Source organism: Leptosomus discolor, chromosome 8 (genome assembly GCF_034619465.1).
Source record: "Leptosomus discolor isolate bLepDis1 chromosome 8, bLepDis1.hap2, whole genome shotgun sequence".
Lineage (NCBI taxonomy): Eukaryota > Metazoa > Chordata > Aves > Leptosomiformes > Leptosomidae > Leptosomus > Leptosomus discolor.
Window position 1 is genome coordinate 30509326 of NC_141398.1, and position 23545 is coordinate 30532870.

Below are 23545 nucleotides of genomic sequence, written 5' to 3' on the forward strand. Positions count from 1 at the left end.
TACAGGATTATTGCCTTGTCTTTTACCATAAAAGCTTTTTCTGCATTATAAGGCTCTGAGAAAAGTTTAGTGCCTAATAATAAAAAAGTTATGCTTACTGTTTTAAGCATTTGTCTTTCCAGTCTTTGTAACACGCACAAGGATACACACCTGCGTGCGCACACAGAATTACAACAATTCTGTATCTAGGCTAGTAGTATCATGGTTTGAGTCAAAGCAGCAGTTTTCTTACAGCCTTGATCATCCAGGAGGGCCAGACCCTACACTTTATTACATCTTTGAGTAACTTTGCTCCCATGGAATTTGACGACACAGATGATGTAAGTCAGACTGTTCCAAGTACATTTGCAAGATCTGACCAATTGAGTCCTTGCGTAGATCCCGTTTGAAGTTGGAGAGTGCTGTTTTCATGTGTGTGACATAATCCTACTTCTTTTGAAATTGATAGCAAGTACTCTCTCCTTATGAATTGTGGGTACTCTGCTCCATTCAGGGTTTAGGATATTACTCAGTTACTTGAACATGTAATTATTCTTGTATCTGTGGGAATGAAAGTAGGCACCTGCCCAAATGGAGTGGTCATGCTTAGGCTCATGAGCCACACCTTCTGGTTGAATAATTAAATGTCCTGAAGCTGGGAGGTCAGTGAGTTTTTGGATTAGTACCCGCAGGCTTTGAAGTGTGTGCAGTAGGCTGCTGAAATACAGTGGTGGTAAATATAGTGGTAGATATGGGTGAGGTAAGAATGTAGAGGTTTACTGCAGGACAATAACGTAATTTACACTAACACAAGTTTCAGGTTGTTGACTGAGGAGTGTCTCCAGCATTTGCAGCTGTGACTTTTCTACAGCAGAGGAGGCGTTTACTTTCTATTCATGAGTGTTTTATCAAAACCTTTTGTGTGACGGATTTATTGTGTAAGGTTTTTTTTTTTTTAATTTGGTTTACAGGATATTAATTCATTTGACAAGTTTATTCCTTTAACAAGTTGGATAAACATTTGTGAATCACAATTTTATTCACTGGGGAGGTTATTAATTTAAAACTTGCCCTGTATTCCTTATTAGATATTTATTGACTGGTTTACACTTTACAGAACAGGATTTGAGTAAATCAGCTGTAAATTTGCCTTTTTAACAGGTTTGTTACTTTAGCGGATTTTCACTTAGGATTTCGCTGCTCCATCATAAAACATTTCCAGGCATGGAATACATTTTTGAGTGAGATAATATACTGTATAGACCAAGGTGTACACATTAGCTGTCATATACATATAAGCAAAATAAGAAAAGATGTTTTCTGATGCAGACCCTGACAGTCTTGTGCAAAAATACGTATTTCAACTGCATGTATTAATGGAAGGCAGAAGTAAGATATTGCATGACCTAGAGGGCATGAAAGCAGACCATTACCATTTTCTTCAAAGGGGTAAATGTCTCAGCAAAGACGCGATCTGAAACCCATGGACTCTGGGGAAGTTTCATTAAAACTGCAAAATTAGTAATTGTCATCTTTTGTTTCTCTTTCTCTTCCTGTTTTTGCAAATAGCAAGTTAAACTGTTCTGACCACAAGATGAGGTCTTTCTGTCGGCAGCAAAGATGCCTCTTTATGTTTAAGTCTATTGTGGTACTTGTGGAACTAATAATTCTGCTAAGAACAATGCTTTTTTTGTTGTAGGTGTTTGAAAGTCTATAAAAACCGCTGGGAAGTGAAATGATCCCTTTCTTAAGCCAAAGTGTGTTTCTTACTGCAAACTTTTAGTAAGAATGTGCCTATTGATAAGACTTTCTTAGAAATTGAACAGTACAAATAATATCACGTAATGTTATATAAGAATATATATTAAAAAGTATATAACGTATCATGTTATATAAAAATGACATAAAATACAAATAAATTTTATACATTAATGTGATAAGAATTTTTGAGTCTGTAAAAATTCTGAAAAATGTTTTTTAAAAGTGCAATTCTACCCAGTGAATAATCATGTTAAAATGATCTCTTCCTTTTAAACAGCTCTGATCCAAAAGTATATTCAGGCTTATCCATGCTGATTTTAGCAAACAAAACAAGTTTTTTTTCTTCTGAATGGGTGAATCAAAGTCGTTATGAGAGGATCTTTAAAAGACTTTTCCTAGTATAAAATTTTGCATCTCAGTTGTTTACAAGGTCAGTTTGCACTTCAGAAAGCATTTCAGAAAGCTTCTAAAATGCGTGCTGTGTGTGTTATACAAGTTGAAAGCAGTTGTAAGTATACCTACCAAGTCCAGCCACTTATAAAGGTATGGTTTTTTAATTTTTTTAGCCACTCAGCAGATACCCACCTTTGATCAATGACATCTCCTTTTGGCTGCCTTCTGAGACATACTCTAAGAATGATTTCTATGATTTGGCTCGAACCATTGGTGGAGACCTGATAGAAAAGGTTGTTCTATTGGATGAATTTACCCATCCAAAGTAAGTAAAACTTTTAACACATTTTTCCTGTGGTCAGAATATAAATATTTTATAAATATTTTAGTTCTTTATACCAAAAAATTCTGAATTCTTATGGTGTTTACTCATTTCATTTTTTAGCTCCAGAACATTTTTACAGCACTTTCAAGAACAAATATTCTTACCTAAAAATATCATCTTATATTTCATTTTTGTACCAGTACTGAGCTTCTGGTATTCAGACCGCAACCCAAATGTATTGTGCTCAGTTAATCACAGCAGCAGTGAACAACTGCCTTCCTCAATATGTCTGTCAGTGCGTGACACTCTTATCCATAACATGTCTGATATTCCAGTTCTCTTCTTCGCTGAGTGACTGGTGTTTGTCTCCATGTTCTCTTCCTTTCTTTTTCTAGTCCTGATTCACTAGTAGACCTTTACTATAACTATCAGGGCTAAAAATCATAGAATCATAAGGTTGGAATAGATCTCTGAGGTCATCAAGTTCCAACCATTGACCTAATTCCACCATGACCCGAAGTGACATATCTACACGTTTTTTGAACTGCAGGATACTATTGTTGATATTCAATAGGGAGGAAAAAAAAAAAAATAAATCTTTGTTCTTTTCTTTCTGACACTTATTTACGCTGTTGAACAGTCTCTCAAGCTTCAGAATATCTTTTTATTGATATAGCAGCACTGACATAACCATTGGGCACACGAGTTACTTGTCCAACTGATATATCTCAAAAACTGACAAGTATCAGCTATTACATATGCACCATTTTTCAATTTGCTGTTTCCAAATCAAGAAGTAAATATGCTACTTGCCACCCAGCTTTCTAATACTGGCTTTTAAAATAATTTCTCTTCTTTGAGACTTCTTTTTGGTGCTGTCGAAGGGCAGGTAGTAAACCTAACTGCAGTGGTTTTTGAAGACGACAGTAAAATGTTTCATGTTTTGCACCTATAGATTTTGTTCCTTTCTACATCCAGGTATTTATCCCTATTATACTTTTGAATTTGATGTATGTTGCAGACTGGATGGATAGATTATCCTATGGCCTAGTTTTCATGGTGGTTCAGTAGATTAATATTTATTGGTTTGTTGTTGGTTTTTTTCCTTTTTTACCCTTTTTGTGTGACGTTATATGAGACTGTTTCTGCTGTGTGAAGAAACAGAAATGGCAGTGGAATTTGTGTTGGCATCTGAAGGCTTTGAGTCATTAATTCTGAAGTGGTTCTCACATGAAAATCATGCGAAAGGATCCTAACTCTATACTCAAAATGGTGTGTCCAGCAGAGGAATACAGGCTAGGACAAGATAATGAGTACTATTCATTGTAAAGGACAACAAGACTGTATCTTACAGAGACATTCCAAAGCAAGTTTGTTGCAGGTACAGATAAATTCTTATTGTTACTTGGACTGCACCATAGTATCAGTTAGCACAAGTGCGTAGACATTGAAGGCTGCTCACACAGATCCTGCTGTCTTCTATCATGATGGTTCTGATGTGATGCAATCAACATTATTTTTGTAAAAAATGGAATGTTGGACCCATTTTTGGAACTAGTCCTTTCCATTGATTCATGAAGAATGTTTATTGTATGTATAACACATCTGTGTTCATTGCCATTTTTCGTCTACATTCTTCTTGGTATCACCATTCTTGGTGATACCAAACGTGTGTGATTGTCTTTGTTGTTCATCTTCTCTTGGGGCAGAATCCTGTGTGTAGTGTAAGCAGCTCTTTCAAGGCTGAAGGTTTGGAGAAATCTTGTTCCCTGCTCCCTCAAAGAGAGATGGTATTATTCTGTGATTACTCTTGTAGCTCACTGGAGGAATCCACGTACACTGGGAGGGCCTCACCAGCTGCATCAGTCACTGCTCAGCTCATGGGTCATGCTTCTCTTCCTTACTGAGAATGCTATCTTCTACCTAGTAGAGTGGTGAGGTAGGGACAGGATTCACTACTCTGGATTTCTACTGTATGTGTTTTCTCCTTTGATATGCTTTGACACATCCTGAATGTAGGCCAGGGCTGACAGTTGATCAGTACAAGATCATTTCTTTCTCAGCAAGCAATACACCTCTCATTTCCCCTGTGGCTTCTGCAAATAGATGGGAAGGATGACTGCTCTCTGAGAATTATCACACAGATCTAGGACTTTCCTAGTATTGTCCTCTAAAGCCATTAAACCTTCACTGATCAGACATCTAAATATATTTTGACTTTACAAGGAGGAAACATTTCTCGCCCTTATGTCTGGAGAATTTGGTGACACTAATGGATTGTTGGTAAGTGATGTTGTAGTCCTCTTAGTTTGTTCAACTGCAACAACAATAAAATGCCCTATTCAAAACCAGTAATTCCAAGGACATTATCTACCTCACTGAAAAAAGAGTTCTAGGTAAAGACTATAAGATAATTGTTACTTTGCCATTCTTTCTTAGAACAGGGTGTATGCAAATATGTAACTCTTGCAGACCGATGACGTAAGCCATGTAAGTAATTTTGTCTGTTCTCTAAAGCCTTCGGAAGACTGACTCTTGGAAAAGAGTGTTTTGCTTAGTCTTAATTCCAAGATAATTGTCTTGTTACAGGAATGATACAGTGGCTTCTTTAATTCAGTGTTGCAGAAAAGCCTCTGGGCACAGAAATTAACATACAAGATTCTCAGTGTGTTGCTATGGATCTGTATGTTACAGATCTAGATGCTTGTAATCATTATCTTGAACTTGTAGTGATTCTGGTTTGGAGGATGGGAAAAGAGTGTGTAGGATAGGGAAGTCTGCAGTGCTGCTGTCTTAAATGTTAGTTACTTGCAAGCAGCTTAAGTTCATGCTTGTAATTAATTGCTTCTGGAATTTAGAAATCAGACTTTTTTCACCCTTTAAAAATACCAGTTTCATGAGGAATTAGGACATTGAGCAGTCTTATTTTCCTTCTTAAACTGCCTTTTTTAGTTATAGAACTATAAAGACTGGAAAACAGAAAATGCTATACAAATAAAACTAATTTAGAACACAGAAAGAGTCTTTTAATTAAGATCCTTTATAAAGGCTGTCTATGTGATACTGTATAGTTACCTTACAGACTTTTCTGTGGTTCAGAAACCTTTCAAGCTTCCACTGGGCTTTGGACTGATAACCATGCTCCAGTACATTGCAATTCTGATACGTATTAGCAGTGAAAATGTATTCCTCTACAGGAAAAAGGAAAGGGGTGAGGGGAAAACATGAGACAAGCAATTGTTTAAACAAGGAAGAGACATCTGGGGAAAAAAAGTAAATCTTGATTATCCGCTTTGTCAGGTGATAATATTGAGAACTCTTCCTTGAAAGCACAGACAAATAAAAGATACAGCAAGAAGGAGTCTCATTCCTGAAAGGTGCAAATTTAGGAGAATGCCAAGTTACTGTGCTAGGGTAGTAAAGAACCGTTCCAGCCTAAATGCAACTTAGGTAGACTTAATTAAACAAGACACAGGACTGAGGTAAACTGAGTAATGTGTGAAGAAAGCTTTCCAGAAAATAAACTTTCTGGGTCAGTTTAGTCTGAAAAAAAATTGTTTATTTTTCCTTACAGCTGAAACTAATTGTAATGGATGCCAACCTAGTGGGTCTAGATCAATTGTAAAATGTTTCAAGTAGAAAGTTATTTCATACTGCAGTCACGTGTTACTTTGAGGTGGAAAAATAAGCAATCCCTATTAGAAAATAATGTACTAGCAGTAGTTAGGACATGTAGACATTTCTGTATTTACTTCCTTTGAATTTTGTCATTCCTGTAAATCCCTGTTCACCAGTGCAATGGGTAGACCTCACAGAGCAAAGAAATCCATGTGCTCTGTTCCAAGCAGAGAACTGACTTTTAGCAACTAAGCCGAGGTAGTAGCTTTTGCGTAAAGTGATTTTGGAAACCAGGATAACTGTAGGGGTGCTCAGCAAGAGTCCTCTGATCCACAAGAAATTCCTCCCTTTGTTTTCACCACAGCAATTCCAAACAGGTCCACCTGCCCCAAACACTCCTTTTGAGTCAAAAGTGTCAACAGGAGAACATGGACTTTTCAGGTGTCTGCAATCCCCACATACCTCTCCAAGTTAGAGATGTGTATCTGCCCAAGGTATCCCATGAGAGGAGACAGCCCCTGGATCTCAACAGCCAAACAGCACTTGGGACCCTAGGCAGCTGCTCAGGACGTTTAGATCTGCAGTCAGACTGGGAAGTCTGGGAGTAGGGGATCCTTCAATAAGAGAGGAGCATCAGCTGTGTGAGATATGGCTCTTGCATTCAGAACATGCATCTGGGAAAGGGAGCGAGTAGTACATGACATTGAACAGGTCGGAGGATAATTCTGTCAGCTCTTGATACCTTCCCATCACCTGTAGCATGACAGGCCATCTCAGACCCATACAAGCAAATGTGGATGGGAAAGTAAGGCCCACTGTCACCTGATTTTTAGGGTATTCTTGGAATCTAAATGTTCTATCAGGATTGTCCTGATAACGCAGTCAGGGTGTAACTTCATCCAAGGTGAATAACACAAAACATGGCTGTAACACGCCTGTTATGCAGGCGTATTTAAAAAAAAAAAAGAATCAGCAGATACGGAGAAAAAGTTGTGGCTTTGCTGAAATGCCAAGGAAACAGTGAAACTGTGGCAGTTATGGTAAGAACAGGAGCAGGTATTTGTAAGGCAAGCAGAAGAGAGAAGAAATGTCCCTTTGCAGTGAGCTAAATGTTTTTCACAGTCCATCTTGTGGATTTAAGTTCTCTTTGCTTGATGAGTTAGTTGCGAACACTTAGATTTTCATACATTTGGTTTGTGGGACATATTTTTTTTTCTGTCCATGGTCTTTAAAATCAGTTTGCTGTGACTTACTTTGAGTTGTATGCTGCACGAGCCGTGAGACCAACCACCGGAAGGCAGTGGCACTGTTTCTGCTATCTGACTGCTACTCAAATCCTTGGAGATCTTTAAGGACCTTTAAGCATTTCTGTGCAAATACATGATGAGTGAGGATTTGTGGCTGACATTTTTCCCTTTGGAACATTCTAGTGAACAAACATTTGCAATAACAAAGAGAATATTTTGGACTATATTGATATTGAAGGGAGAAAAGTAAGTCAGGGATTTTTTCCTTACTTTTTGCAATGACTGTTGTACCTTCCATACCTTTAAGTTCAGGCCTTCTACTACTCAACTTGTCTAAGCTGTCAAATCAATATGAATGACCTTCAGAAGCTAAATCAGAAAGTCATCTCCTTTTTGGTGGTCAAGACTTCTCCAGTTTCAGAAAGGAAACAGGCTTGACAGGGGAAAAGAAAGGCTGGCTGAATGGCAGTCAAAAGGTAGAAAGGTCTCTGTCCACTATGAATAAGCAAATCAAAACTGCTGCCATGTAGAGAATCCTTGTAAAAGCAGTGTCTTGCATTTCTGAGACATTCAGCTGAGTATGGCAACTGCACACACATGGAATTCCAGGGGTGGTACTGAAAGCATACCTGTCCAAAGTAATAGAGGAAATACCGGCTAATCACACATGGTAGAATGCATGGTAGAAGTGGCAGAATACGTTTTTGACCTGAGTTATCCCCGATGAAGAGGGCGGACAGAGAGAAGAGACCAGGGGTGAGTACCTGTCACCTACAATGCAGCACCACAAAGTGAATCCGTAAATGCTGCTTATCTTTGCTTTGGGCGAGCCCTGCAAATATTTTTTTCAGCTTAGCATGCTGTGTCTCTTGTCCTAGGTACCTTGCATAATCCTGTCAGGTGTGATGGCCTCACATCCTCATTCTGAAAAAGTATTTTCTGTGTTTTACAGAAAGGTTGTTTTTCTACTGGTCTGGGACCTGATTTTTTTAAAGATTGATGCTGAAACTTCTTTTTTTTGTAGAAAAAGAAGGGAAGGAAGGAAGGATATGCCTCCACTTCTTCATTTGTAAGGAAGATACGTAGACAGGCTGAAAAAAGTGTACAAAACTGTAATCAAGAATGCACTGTGTCCTCAGTGGTACTTAAGAGGTAAATTTTTAATCAGAACAACTAAAAATACCCTGAAAAGGCAGTGTGGAGACAGTAAGGGGGGAAAAATTGATTTACTGCATTTTGACGGCTATGCTGTTAAAAATATAAATGGGGAATAGGTAAGAAAGGATTTATTCTTGCCTTTGAGTGAATTACTTACATGCTTCTGGGGTGAGATCTGCACATTTGTTAACAGTCTGTTAAATGAGCTGAGAGGAAATGTACTGGCTGCTGTGAAGGAAGAAGGTAGGTGCACTGTGGCACCATCTTTCAAGACTTTGGGAGTACTCAGATGGCCTGTGTCTCTTCTCTTCCAAATAGTAAAAGGAACAGATCTGACAGCAAAGAGTCAGATCCCATTGACTGCTGTGTTGTGTCAATGTGCACACCTAGCTCCTTGTTAATATATAGAAAAAAGAATGTAATAACATAATTTCCTTTTTTATTGCTGGATTTGTTGCATTATTCCTTATCTAGATGAAGATCAAATGAAGTACTTTTAGGTCTGGTTTATTTATTGAAGCTGGCTTGGTTTTGTCTTGCTTCTGGAACAGGTGAATTAAGCAGAATAATTCTGAAGTGCTGCTTGCTGCTAGTATTATGCAAATTAAAACAATCAGTTCAGTCCCTGAACACCTTGTTGTTCTTCAGCCTGAGCGCTTTACAATTTGCTGAGGGATTCCTTGAGATTACCTTTAGCTGCTGAACTGGCAAAGTCCCAGGAGCAGCTTCTCTGCAGAAAAAACAACCCAGAAGCTGCTTTTGATGGTATCTAGCAGAAGATTGGTTTCCTGTTAATTGACTGTGTTCTTCAGCTCTGGATTATTTTTTTTCTCTCATTTGGTCAAATGAGTGTAAAACTAATATTTTTGCAATAGATTAACTGTTCATTGGAGGCTCTGTCAGTGGATACTGGTTGACTTCTGAGCCTTTCTTCGACTGTTGCAGTAAAGCATCACTATATAGTGGCTGGTTAAAGCACTACAGTAGTATCCCTGGTCCCTCTTCTCTTTTCCCTGTCTTGTCCCAGACAGGAGCAGTGCCACCCATTTTCTGTCATGATGAGAACCTTTTCTGTTGTTTCACTGGCTTCAGCTTAGAAAACTTACCTGTAATGGAGGTTGCGTGCTTTTGAGTGCATTTCACTCCTGGTGTGTGTGTGTGAGGCACTCCCCTGTGCCCCAGACCAACCTAATGGCCTGCGGTGTTTGCTTGGTTCACAGCTGGAGTGGCCCCAACTACTCTTCAGTTTCTTCCTCTTCTCTGCCTTTTCTCCTTTGAACAGCAGCTGTGTAGAAATAGCAGCTCCTGCTTAGAGGTGGTCAGGGACTTTGTGGCCAAATTCATTTAAAGACTGGGCTGCCCAGAGAGAAATGCTTTATGAAGACATATGGTTTCTGCTCATGTCCCACCAGAGCCCAGAAAACCTACCGCCCGAGGGCTGAGATGGTGAGAGTTTTCATCCTGGCTGCCTAGAGATTTAAAGGAGCCTGGACTTGGGCTCCGTGTCCATAACTACAAGGTAACCTTGCCATGCTGACTGCTACATGGTTCCAGGGTGTCTTGCACTTCCCACTTTCTAGCAGTCTTGATGCCCTGCCATCCCCCATGAGGACTAAGACTATCAGAGTTTAGCTTTCCCACATATCCTGCGCAGTAGCAGGGGCGTTCATGGAGCACAGGGCAGCCATCTGCCTATTTTTGAGGAGATTGAGCTGAAAAGCTTTTAATGAATGAAAAGCTTTTAATTCCTCCTTTTCCTCTCCAGCAAAAACATTCCAGATTGAAAGTAATATAGAGAATTAATTGAGCAAATATGCACATATCTTTGTTTAAAAAAGAGGTTTTCAGATATTTTAGAAATTCTGATTTTCAGCCAGGTCTTTTCCTGCTTCTTTATAGTACCTGCTGGGTAAAGTCAGAGATAGCAAAAATGAGGATGCACTTCTATAGCACAAGTCAGAAAGTATTGTTTGATATGGAAGTAGAACTTTTCAGTGCTGTCTTTATTATGAGTACATGTGTGGACTTGGAATCTGTCTGCATATTTTCTTAAGTGTCCTCTTCAAAGGTTTGTAAGTGCTTGGCCTAGAGTTTTTGAATTCCAGTGTGGACTCAGATACCTAATTCCCTTGGGTTGCTTTGAAAGTTCTCTGAGAGTTATGAGAGGAGTGAGAGAAGGGACAGAGAAGTCTACCCTGCAGAAACAATGTGCCCCTGAACTGTTTGGCATCTGCTTATGCTGGGCATTTCTTGCTTCATCTACCAGGAAGATGGACTTGAAAAATACTACTAAATGCCCTGACTTTATTTTACAAAAAAGAATAAAACAAAAAAATTAAAACAAAATATCCTTGCTTTGTACAATAAAGTGTGAGTTTTGTGACTTACTGCTTTCTACACAGCATGGGACTGCCATTCTGCTGCCAGTGTTTACTTGAAGATGATCTGGTGGGGAAAAAAAAAAGAATAATCAACCTATCAGGAAAGACAGACTCTACCTTCCCTCCTGTCCTCAGTGTTCAGACAGGCACCATACAAATAGCTGTTCTTAATGGCTCACTATTGAAGTCTGAGGTTTCCTTCAAACCAGTGTATTCAAATCCATTGTGGGGCAGACAGTGTTCTGCTCTATTGTCCCTGGCTCTTCAGAGACTTCACTGAGAAGATCGCCTTCACTAACAGAAAATAATATACTATTAATGAGCTTCAGTAGGAGTCCCATTATTCTTCTTTGGGAGGCTGGTGGCTTACATGCAGGCTTGTGGGAGGATTGGTATTCAAGAAGGGAAAAAAATAAAGTAACCACAAGTTCCCTTTGGCAGGGGGGTGGGGTGCAGAACACAGCCCTGAAGTGTGATGTATCACCAGTGATATTCCATAGGAAATGTAATCACCCTTCACTGGTAATGAGAAGAGAGGAAAACTTAAGTACATGAGCCACACAGAAGACAAATGTCAACTCCCTTATGTATTCAGGCAGATGCAGAGGATAGCCTTGCTGCATAGAAAAGGGATAGTTGGAGTCACAATGAATCTTTCTAAGAGGCTGCTCAGCTGAAGAGCTTAACCTTTCTTCATCATGTCAACCTGGAGTCAGCCATTCACCGCCAGTTCTCAGATGCAGCCCAGAAATCTTTGCCACAATTCCCAAAGCACTTCACAGGAGGTGACACAGGAATTAGCACAGTGATTTATTGACAAGCAGTGGGCTGATGAAAAATGGCTAAAGGAATCAGCTGCCAAAGGATGCATGGGGGATAGCAGTAGGCTTGTGAGTGCTTCTGAGTTCAGAGAAATCCTACTGAATTGCTGTAGACCAGAGGTTGAGACTACCGTGCAAAAAACGCTTTCATAGTGCATAATTTGTTAGCGTATTAGAGTTTGAGAAGCATTGCAATGGCTGGGAGTATGTCAGAGAGAGTGAAAGCTTTTGTAATCATTCATTGGATGGTAAATACTGGGTTCTCTGAAGAACTTGACATCAGTTTAATCTTGAAGTGCCTTTTGAAAGTGCTCTACTCAGCAGCTAAGATGGGGGAAGAATTTACTACGTGTAAGAGGCAAAGAGTCCTTCTTTCACCTGGTGCTTTGTCCCTCTCTGCTTCCCATTGAAATGGTTTTCTCTGCTTTTTGCCATTGCACCATCTCTACCTGCGGCTGCCTGGCATGCTCATCACTCTGCTCTCTGCCTGAGGGTGGGATGCAATATGCCTCCCCTGTTTTCTTGGTCTCTACCCCACCCCATCCATTCTCCCACAGTAACACCATAGCTGGCCATCCTACCCCAGCAGGCTAAGAATTCAAGGTGGACCATCCTGTCAAGGCCACCAGTGATGGATGTCCATGCTGCAGGTTGGGAATCCTTGCGAGAGAATATGGGTGATGGAGGGAAATGTATTTTGGCTAGGTCTCAGATCTGTGACTGAAACTAATTTTTCTGTAAAACAATAGACACATCCTTCATATAACTTTTGTCCCACTCCTCCTTAATCAGCTTTTAAATTAATTTTAGTGTGAAAGTATGGTATGTTTGTTTTCTGTAGTGCCCTAGCAGTGTGAAGAAGCAACACGTCTGTAGATGATCCTGATTCTTGAATGGAGATCTACATGGGAAGGTAGAGATGGTACTGTTTGCTTGTCCCTTTCTAGAGATATCTAGAAAAAAAAAGATCTAAAGTTTCTAGAGAATCTTTCTAGCTACAGAAAGCGGCCACAGTACTGAGACAGCCACACCAACCATTTCTTAGGATAGTGAAGGACATCACTGTCCTCTGTGTGTTGAGAATCGCACATGTGCGGTACCTGCACATGTTTGCACTCCTCTCTTGACAAGGCCTTCACAGAGCTGTGTTGAGGCTGGTAATATTGTGGCCAGGCCCCTAATTCTTAGGCTAGATTCAGCCGAATATACATCCTGTAAAGCTGCCAAGATGGGAGATGAGAGTAAAAAAGTCTTTATATGCCTCTCCACTTTCTAGTACTACTGCACAGAAGAGAGATGGATTTAGTACTAAATAATTAATCCTGCTCTTTATATTTTATGGATCCAGAACACTTTTTTGTAAGAGGAGAAAAATCCCATAGCTAGGAAGGATTTCTTGAAGCTGAGTCAAAGCATTAAGCAGCTCAAAGGTTATTTATCTCTATGCTGGAAAATGTCTTAACATTTAGGCTGAGGAAACAAGGTTTTCTTTAATTTCAGAACAATCAAATGTTAGCATTTCTGAAACAGATCACAGTTCCCATTGTTTGTTTTGCACTTGATGGGTATTTTCTTTTAACCTACCAGTTAACTTTAAGTAATTTGTTTAAGAAAACTGTTGCAAGTTCTATCAAGTGCTGAGTGTTCTTGTCTCTGGGTAAATTGAATAGAAATCCGTGGGACTGTGCACCACATAAGATCTGTATACTATGGAGATGGACTTGAGCTGCAAAACATGCATCTGGATGGTGACTGCTGCTATTCCAAATTCCTCCAGAATTCAGGTTTCTGTTCTGCTTCTCTCAAACGCTGGTAACATTAATATTAACGCTAACACCATGCAACTGATCTATTATTTGTCAGGCATCACACAGAAATGCAAGGGAAGGGTGCCTTTTAAAAAATTTTCTCAGGATTAAGAAAAAAGATTCATGTTTAGTATTTTCATGCCTATTAGTACGTGTGGGACAAATGGATAGTGAGGAAGTGACTGACTGTTCATACTTGTAACATTTGAATAGTTTGTGCTCATACTTTGTGAATGAACACCAGCAAGGAGATAATGCAGACTGATTTAATGTAGTTCTTGTGGGGCATTTTATTACCTTTATATATGAAAGTCTCATGGTTCTCAGCTGATATATTGCCACCCTCATCCCGTGGACCAGCAAAACAGAGGAGGTCAAAGTATTAAGTGACATGTCTGACAAGCCCGATGGAAATTTAACAGTTTAGGTCAGAAAATTGCCTTCAGTTGTGTTGGGTAGATGGGATGTGTATTAAGTAAGTGAAAATCAACTAGGATGGTGCAGTGGATTCAAGTTTTTCTTAAAGTAAATGGCTAGGCCAAATTACATGATAACTGGGTTGTGTTGCTTAGGCAGGCATTTTTCGTAGTGTCTGCTAATGCAGATATTCCTAGATTTGACTTTATGAGTCCTTATTTTCAGAGCTTCCGACTGTTAGCAGCTCCCACTGAAATCACTGCGTACTGGGAACTCCCAACCTTTCAAAACCTCATGCTTACTGTCATTCATAGAGTATCCAAAAAACCAAAATGCCCACAATTTAATGGGACGCTATGAAAAATCAACCTTCACATCTTTTGTGCTTTGTTAGCTATTTTTTATCATAATGCTAATTTTCCTGTTCAAAGTGTTTTAAGAGGTGAAGATATGTGAATATTTCAATACAAAGCTTTTGGAGGAAAATGGTACTCTGATGTGAGGAGAAAAAAAGTTATTGAACGTAATGTAATTTCATTCGAAACAAGAGAAGAGAATACATGAGAGGTGTTCAAAAAAAATTGAAGGTAGTGAAAGAAACCGGTCGGACCATTTTTCTCCATTGTATTAGTCCAAGAGGGAACATTCAAAAAGTTAACTAAAATGTGCAGCATGGTGTGTAATAAGCCTGCTATACTGATATGTTTCAGGCAAATAAACCTCTATGGTTACACAAAAATTGCAAAGGCTGTCAATTCTTGTGCTTCAGAACAAAAATGACGTCTGCCTGGGGTCATGTTGAAATCCCAGTATGAATTATGGACATGCAGTATTTATAAAATCACTGTTGTATTTCATACAGCCCTGAAACATTTGTTACTAGACAATTCTAATTGCAGGATACTAGATTAAGTGGTGTCATCTTATACGTTAGTATGGCAATATCTATTTCCGATATGCTTAACTATATAGACTATCTATACAATAGGAAGTATTTCCCGTTTTATACAGTAGTTTCTTCAGTGGACCTCAGTGGGTCCTTTGGGGCTTTTACAGTCCATTTTCTAAATAGGAATATACAGTTCTATACCAACTGTGAAATTGAATATTAACCTAGTACATCATGATAATAGCCATTTTGGGCCACCAAGTTGAATATGTGTTTATGCAGTTATGAAGTGGTAGATGTTTAACATTACAAATTCAAGGTCTTCTACTCTCCTGATTACTAACCCAGTTCCTTGTGTTGTCTTTGAAGTAAATCCACTTTCAGCTTAGTGGAGAATATTTTAGGGATAAGTTTCTAAGTTGGTTTGGTACAAGTAAATGAGTGTGCTTCACTAGTATATAATTGTGCTAGTTTTATATATGTTGTGAAACTACTGGATTTGAAATCTGCTTGGAACCCCTGCTTATTTTCTCTTAATCATCTTCCCTCTATCATGTGAGGTCAATTCCATCATATACAGGGTATTATCTCTCTGGTGTAAAGAACATTTCTGTGTACTAGAGGGATACCTATCAATCTAGGCAAATACAGAATGGAAAATCGATATATAACATGGATTCAAGACCTGCTTTAAAGTTATCTTCTGTGTAATTAATATTTCTTCCCCCATTCACTGTTTTTTTTCTATATTCAGTTTCAACATCTATTTGCTTTCTGTTGTTTTCCTCGTCTGCAGTCCTAATAGCAGCACATAGAAAGCAGGATGTAAGATGGTTGATTTCTAGCTGGAGCAACAATGTCCATCTGTGGAAGAAGTTAAAGCAAAGAGGTTTTTCTAATGATATTAATTTGTTAAAGGTCCAAACCCCCAAATTATCCTAGCCACTAAAGCAAGCTAGCTGAAGCCTCAGGGTGAGTCACCAATTCTCAATGGTTTCCCACTGCCTTTCAACTGGTAGTTTTCTTTTTTGAGTATGGCAGTGCATTCACAGGGTGAAATTTCTTGCCTTAAAAGCAGTATTTCTGCTGCTATTGAGTTCTGCTTGGAGCATTAGGCAAGACAGGAATGAAAGCTGAAGGAAAGCAAAGGTGGAAGAAAAAGACAGGGAAAAAGCACCATAACTAAAAAAGACGAGTATCTTCAAACATAACTGATGACTTTTCTGGATAAGTGAATTAAGGAGCTTTAAAGGGCCATATTTCTCAGAAGTTGATGTTTAGCACTTCTGAAAATGAGACCAAAGAAGAATTTACCAAACCCCTATATCTTTTGAAAATCTTGGCTGAGAGTTTAAAAAATATGCCTATGAGAAATAATTCTGACTACAGTTCATGTACATTATTTTTGTTACATAATTAGACTTCTGAATGTGTTCAGGTGTCACCTCTGTCCCTGCAAAGCTGCCGCCTGCCTAAGTATTCCCTGTTCTGTGCTTCATTCTTCTCCTCAGTGGAGCAACTTGAAGCCAGTGAGCTGTCTTTCAAGCAGCATGCTACACTCCAAGAATGTGCTTTAGCTCAGTGGAGATAAATCTCGGTCCTTAAATCAGGAATTCTGCTATGGACTTCAGTGTGACAATACTTTACTCCAAAAACCTAAAGGTTGCTGGGGCTGGAAATTGTAGCAGTTTGAAGTTAACATGTGTTAGTCTCTGACTTTCTTATTCTTTTATTTATTGATTATTTTTGTTAGGAATCCTGTTTATAAAATAGATCTCATTTGACGTGTACATTCAAACTAATTAATTCTTTAATCCTGTTAGGGAGAATATCTACTGTTTGCTTGTCGTTTTCATTGTAATTATGAATAAAAAGAAGCATCCACAGGAAAAGAATATATATATGTTCTGTGATAACCAGGTAGCCAAAGCTGCTCCAAGTTTGATGGGCAAGAGCTAAAATCTGTGACTGGTCAGACTATCAGCTGAAATGCTTTGAAACTATTCTGAAAAACACTTGTTTGTTGACCCCAGCTGTGTTTGCATAGTGTACTGCCAACAGAGTGCAGCAGCACCATAGAGAGATGCTACAATCATGACTATTAGTTTTAATTGAAGAATTGTGTCCTTAACTCAAAGCTTAAATGTAATTTATTAAGATCATTAAAGAGCTTACTTGGTGAGTAGGTGAGGCATACACTGAAGTAATGACTTGCAAAGCACAACAGTAGAAAGAAAAACACCATACAGCTGGGAAAAAGCTGTGTCTTTTAAACTGTATATTATGGATTGTAAATTAAAGAGTCCTGTGTAACCTGTCATCCATGATAAGTTACTATTCCAGTGTATTAGTTTGTTCCGATACATTCCACCAGTTCCACATGAACAGATCATTCCAATGCTGGAAAACATGATTACTAAAATAAGTAGACTTCAAAATAAATGCACTGTCAGTGAGGTACCTGTAAGTGATAGTGGAAAAGATTATAATACTTTTGGAGCACTTAAATGCACTTTCTTCATGATCAAGGTTGGCACAAGATGAGCTTATGGAGTGTCGTCCCAAAAAGTTCTTTTCTTTTGAAAATGCAATCTGAAATCTTCAGCAACTGATTTTTTCCCCTACTTATAGTGGGGCATTTTCCGTGTTGGAGAAAGTGGTAAAATTAGTTGTTGAAGAACCATTCTTCTTTGAGTGACACTGAAATTCCCTGCTGGTTTCAGTGAGGCTGGGAGTGTGACAAACGCAAAATCAGGACCTCAGAGCTCTGTCCAAAGGACATTGAAGTCAGTAGAAACCATCCCAAGTGGGATTGGAATCAGGCCCTTTGTGTTTCCCTTGCTCATTAAAATCTGATCTGTCTACAGAGAGCACAGAGTCATTTCTCTTTCGGGAACTTGGACTTCATTGCCAGTGAATTCAGTTCTCCATTAAGAAAAATGATGACTGCTGTTAGAAATACTCTTGTTATTCAGGAGGGACATGCTGATATTTGCTCAGTAAAGTGGTAGTTAATAACGAGATTTGCATTACAGTTGCATTCAGAAGTCCTTCCTGTTTTCTGGTGCTTTGAACTACAGAACCCACCTAGATGTTATAGCAATACACTTGCACTCACTCTGCTTAGTCACATTTTTATGCATTGCAAAAACTGCTCACCTCTGACTGAAAAAAATCAATCATCCGCAACTTTGTTAAGGACAAATAAACGTGTAGATTCATTGTCAAATTTTCTCATATTGTAGCACCAGACCAACCAGGTATAGAAGAACATGAAAGAGCAACCGAAGCTATAACTAAGAAAGTTCTTTTTGCTAGATATTACAATGTCAACTCTTGCAAGCATGTGGCTGGGAAGGGAGGGAGGAGGTAACTAGCCATTGCTGACTGACTTTGCCAAGCTGAACTTTGGCTTTGTATTACAATCACGCCTGGTTTGTCTGGCTAGGAAACAGGTTTCTTCATCATGCGTTTCGTTTATTGTTTGCAATTGACAGGCATTTAGGGGTGCTGACAGCACTATCAGCAATTACATTACTGAAGGACACCCTCTTTACAAAGAATCTTATTACCTTTAGGAGAGCCTCTCTTAAAAAGTAGTATATTTGCTTTGGAAGAGGATCTGTGAGTTTGCTCATGTACTGTCACAAAGGTGTGATCAAGGTTGTACTGTTCTTGGTTTTCTTCTTACCTACAGTCTGTTCCTGGGGCTCAAAAAAATAACAAAATTTATAACTTCTATATAAAATTAAAAGATGTAATGATAGAATGCAAAATAAATTCTCAGAAGACTAAAGAGTGATGACTAGTGTGCTTAAGCTTCAGGAAGGGCTGTAATTGAGATACAAAAAGTTTACCTTAACTGCAGAGGTTTGACTTTTCTAATCAAGGCTGCTTGATAACAGCCCAAACCTGCCTTAAAGGGTATGCACATCCTTTCAGATGTAAAACCTGGCATGCACCTGGTACCTGCTGCCACTGAACAGTTCTGGTAGCAGAACAGCCCTGGAAACAGAGTGCCGGAGTAATCCGATGAGTGTCCCTCTAGCTGGGTGTCATGTAGCCAGCAGTAGCAAGTATAGGATGCTACAGAGGGCAGTGTGTGAAATCGTTCCCTAAACTGTTAGGAAATGATATCTCCGTTACAGAATGTCTCCCTAATCTCTGTCTGTAGTGATTGCTTATAGTGGAACTGCAGGGATTATTTGTATACATATCCAATTGCGGTTTAATCGTCTTGATTCTTGGCATTGCTGGTATTTTGTGGCAATGAGTTCCACAGGTTGTCCACCCGTTGTTTTTAAAACAAAGTGTCAGTTTGAAGTATGATTTAGTTCTGTTTGACTTTGTATTAGGAGGGCAAGTAAAAAATACTTCCTAATTAATTTTCACTATATTGTGTGTATTTATTCAGTCACCTTGTTACCTTTCGGATAAACAGCCCCGATCTTGTCAGTCATTGCTAATTCAGTTGTCTTTGACTATTAACTTTTGCTGCCTGACTCTAGGACCCTTTATTACCTCCATATACTTTTTAGATGTGGAGATCAGAGTGAACCTGTATCCAAGGTGAGCACATGACATTGACTTTTATGCTGGCATTATAATATTTTAAGTGTTTTGTGTTTCTTGTTCCTTTGGGAAGGTTCTAGCTTTGTTTACCATGTTTGTGCTGAGCAAATTTCTTGATCTTTTGCGGAATAGTGCGATGGGTTTTCCTGCAATGAACTCTATGTTGCTGGGTTTTATTTCTACCTATTTTTTCAGCAGTAAATTTTGTTATCTGATTATTTACCCTATCTTTCTTGTCAGTGCTTCTGGTGTACTCTTAGTCAAAGGCTGGACTAGATGTTGGGATCAAGAGATGGGAAGGAAAGATAAAGCCACCATTCATCATGGGTAGTATTGCCTCAAGTGGGCTTTTTTTCATTTATTGTCAACAAAAAGTTTAGACGATACTTTGGATGCTCAGTTGTGTGTTTTTTTTTTCTTTCGCTGTGTGCATAGAAATAAGCACATATATTTTTCCTCTGGTCATTTTGGTGGTCTGTGGGCAACAGGCTGAGAAGCACTATCTAAATAATACATAGAACTGGTAGCAAAGCTATAATAAAATATATTTACCTGACACTTCTTAAGAGAAGTTCCTGCCACCTCCTTAAGGCAACCTAAGACCTTTCATTCCAGTGCTCCCTGAGCTCAGCCTGGCTCTCAGTTGCAGCAGTGCCTTTTCCCTGAAATTCCATTGAACGTCTGTTGAGGTGCAATGTTTTAATGCCACAAAACAGCAACTAATGATAACAGCTCAATAAAAAACTGCCCTTAAATTACCAAAGTAGTTATTCTGCTGGCCTGGGAGCATTGAAGAGAGCTTGGTTCTTTGTGAACGCCCCAGATCAGCCCTTGGTCCCAGTGTTAGCCCAAAGAGTCCATCTCTCCATCTTTTCCAGCAGCTGATTGTCCATCGCTGCTCCCTGGGCTGTGGCTACAGAACCCATCAAGGACCAGTCTCTAGTAAGCACTTGTTTTGTTAGCTTTGACTACAGTATCAACATAGCAGATGTTTGCAAAGTAAATAAACCAAGTAAATTGTTTGCAAAGCCTGACCTCCATCAAATTCATCCACCAAATCATCTTGACCAGAATTGGTTTTCTCCACCATCGCCTTCCTCTGATTATTCCTGTCAATTTTTTCTGAAATTCCTGACCATGCTTGTTGAAATGTAAATCTGTGCAGGATTTCAGCCTACACACAAAAGGGAGCATGAAAGCCTACAGCTTCATCTCCTTTCCCACATGCCATCCAAGGACTGCTAAGGCAGCAGTAGCATGATGAAGCCACAGCTTCTTATTCTTGCCACTGGGTATCATCTTTCTGAAGATGAGTGCAGAAACAACACAAGACTTAGGGCACATTCATGTTAAGAGCAGCACAATCCTATTGACAGGTCTCAAGATGCCCCAGCAGGGATTTGGGGCTGCCCTCCAGCTCTCCCTCTCCGGCGCCAACCTGTCCCAAGGCACCAGAAGTGCCATGCATGCTTTGCAAATGCATCTCTGTACAGGGGCAGGGCTGTCCCCATGCATCTAACACTGACTATGCATCCAGATCTGTCTATATATCAGAAATCATGTTTATTTATTTCAAATGAGAATTCCAATTATAGCACCAAATTATTCTGAAGGGGTAACAACAAAGATGCTGCTTTTGGTCCAACACGGATTTATTTCAAAGCGATTTCCAACATGCTGCTAAGCAGCAGAAGTTGTAGAATTGTACAACACAAGGCGGGCTGCCAACACTGAGCTCTACTGCAGCTGAGCAGGCAGAAGTTCAACATAAACAAAAATAACTGAAAATGAAAACTGGGGGGAGAAGGAGGGAAGGGGGCTAGACAGGCAAACAGGCGAATGCCAATACTGAGACAGAAAAGCTTAAAAACCACAAAAACTTTCTCAGCAACAAGGGAGCATACCACCTATTAATTAAAAGAAACTTCATACTCATCTTTGCAACTTTGACTCTGGCTTCTCAGGTGTCTGTGCCACTCACTGGGAAAGGCTATAGAACTGTAATTTCAGATAGACTTTGGAATTATGAATCTGTGTGATCCACACCCATAAAGTGGCAAACTAGGTCAGGTTTTGTTTACTCTGTGCTGCTCTTAACATGAATGTGCCCTAAGCCTTGTGTTGTTTCTGCTCTCATCTTCAGAAAGATGATACCCAGTGGCAAGAATAAGAAGCTGTGGCTTCATCATGCTACTGCTGCCTTAGTAGTCCTTGGATGGCATGTGGGAAAGGAGATGAAGCTGTAGGCTTTCATGCTCCCTTTTGTGTGTAGGCTGAAATCCTGCACAGATTTACATTTCAACAAGCATGGTCAGGAATTTCAGAAAAAATTGACAGGAATAATCAGAGGAAGGCGATGGTGGAGAAAACCAATTCTGGTCAAGATGATTTGGTGGATGAATTTGATGGAGATCTAGAAAATCGTGGGTGGGTTGGAGAGAAGTAGAGAAGGATGCTTTCATGGCTTCTATAGAAGGCAGCATGCTTCAAATGAAACTACTAGGAACCAGCTTCACAGCGAACAGGAACTCTTTGCAGGAGGGTGACACAGATGCCAAAAGTTCATGTGGCGAGACTGAAGGAGTTCATGCGGAGGAAAATACTGAGACATGAAAAATACATAGAAGTGACATGTGTCTCAGGAATGCTTTATGTTGAAAATGGATTGGAGCCTAGGAGAGTATTAGAGGCTTGTGCTAATAGACTTGCACATTGGCTTGGTTGTTAAGTTATCCATTTAACGAGGCTGTTTAACTATGTGTCTGGGTTTGTGTGGTCAGGGGATATTTTTTGCTGGAGACAGGGCAGGGCTATATAGACCTTTGGTCTGGCCCAAAACAGCTGTTCATTTGTTCTTGTATGGTGTAATTCAGTAACTTGACATATTTTTTTTTTTTAGGTCTACAAAATCTGGGCATTTTTGCCGGAGTCTATTGCACTTTTTTTCCCCTGTATCCCCATATTTGCAATCGTTTGTTTGATTTCTGAAAAACAGATTTCCTGAAACCTGATTGCGTTAAAATCTGGTGCTGTAAACGTAGTGTTTAAATCCACTTTGTGCTCCTTTAATTGAGAAATGCCTGAAACATAGAGACTTGAAATTGCTTTTTCAAGCCAAGAATATGGTTGCTGTTTGTCTGTCACACCAGTAATGGTTCCAAGCGTTTTTGTGAATTCAATCAAGACACAGTCTAGTGCAGCCGGAAAAGCAAGGGGTGAGAAGGTACTGATGAGATAAAAGTGAGGTGGGGAAGACTTGCAGCCCAGCTAATTTGCAATTAGCATCTTCCCACTTCCCTGTTGTCTGCCTGTCCTGCAATTCCAAAGGAGACAGAAAGAATTTGGTTTGAAAGATGCTAAGGATGGCTGTAGAAAGCTGTCAGGGCTACAAACAGATTTGTCTGTGGTGCCACCAGAGGAGAGGCAGGTCATACCCTGTAAGCTTCTGCAGAAAGAGCTGTTTAGCACAGCTTGATGGGAACTGGGTAATGGCAGTATGTTTGGAGATTAATTTGAGGAGTAAATGGCAGATGAACTGCATCACCCCAAAAATATTGTATACAGCTGTCATGCCTGTGTTCTCAAGATCAGTAGCTGTTGTAACAGTGAGTAGTTGTCCCCTTTTCCTCCCTGACAACTCCCCATTGCATTTCTGTTGCTCAGTGATGCAGTAGCACCCTTGAAAAAAGATGAAATGGCATAGATTATATTTTAAACATAACTGTATTTTTTTTTAGAACCATTTTCCATTGCAGTTGTCTTCTAAACATCCAAATGCACTTGTGCATAATATATAACGAGTGAATCAGTGTGGGTTTTCCTCCTCCTTTATCTGACAAAATTCCTCCTTCTCCCTTAAATTATTAATGTTTCATATCACAACATTCCTGAAGAACTGGGGATATTAGTACTGGCACTGGAGAAAAATGGACTCCAGGAAAAAGTTTACTGGCTTCTTCAAGCATTGCGTAAACCTATAGCTTTCAGAATTTCTAGGATAAACTTTTTAGAATTAGGTCATTTGTTGTATTGCCTCTTTTTGGACTAAAAGAGGGAGACTTGGGGACCTTGGTGAGTCATTCATCCTTGAAAGATGCCCCAGGATCTGTGCCAGACCTTTCTTCCTGCAGCAGTCTGCAGAGTTCAGTTTCTGCAAACACAAGTAGGGACAGGGGC

General features: G+C 39.5%; 1 protein-coding gene across 1 annotated transcript in view; it reads left to right on the top strand.

Annotated features, from left to right (window-relative positions):
- FARS2 (phenylalanyl-tRNA synthetase 2, mitochondrial) overlaps positions 1–23545 on the top strand; it is a 188861-nt gene that overhangs the window by 105043 nt on the left and 60273 nt on the right. Inside the window, exon 5 of the mRNA XM_086469294.1 lies at positions 2307–2458. Coding sequence (XP_086325420.1) covers positions 2307–2458 — 152 coding nt within the window. The remainder of the gene's footprint in view (positions 1–2306; positions 2459–23545) is intronic.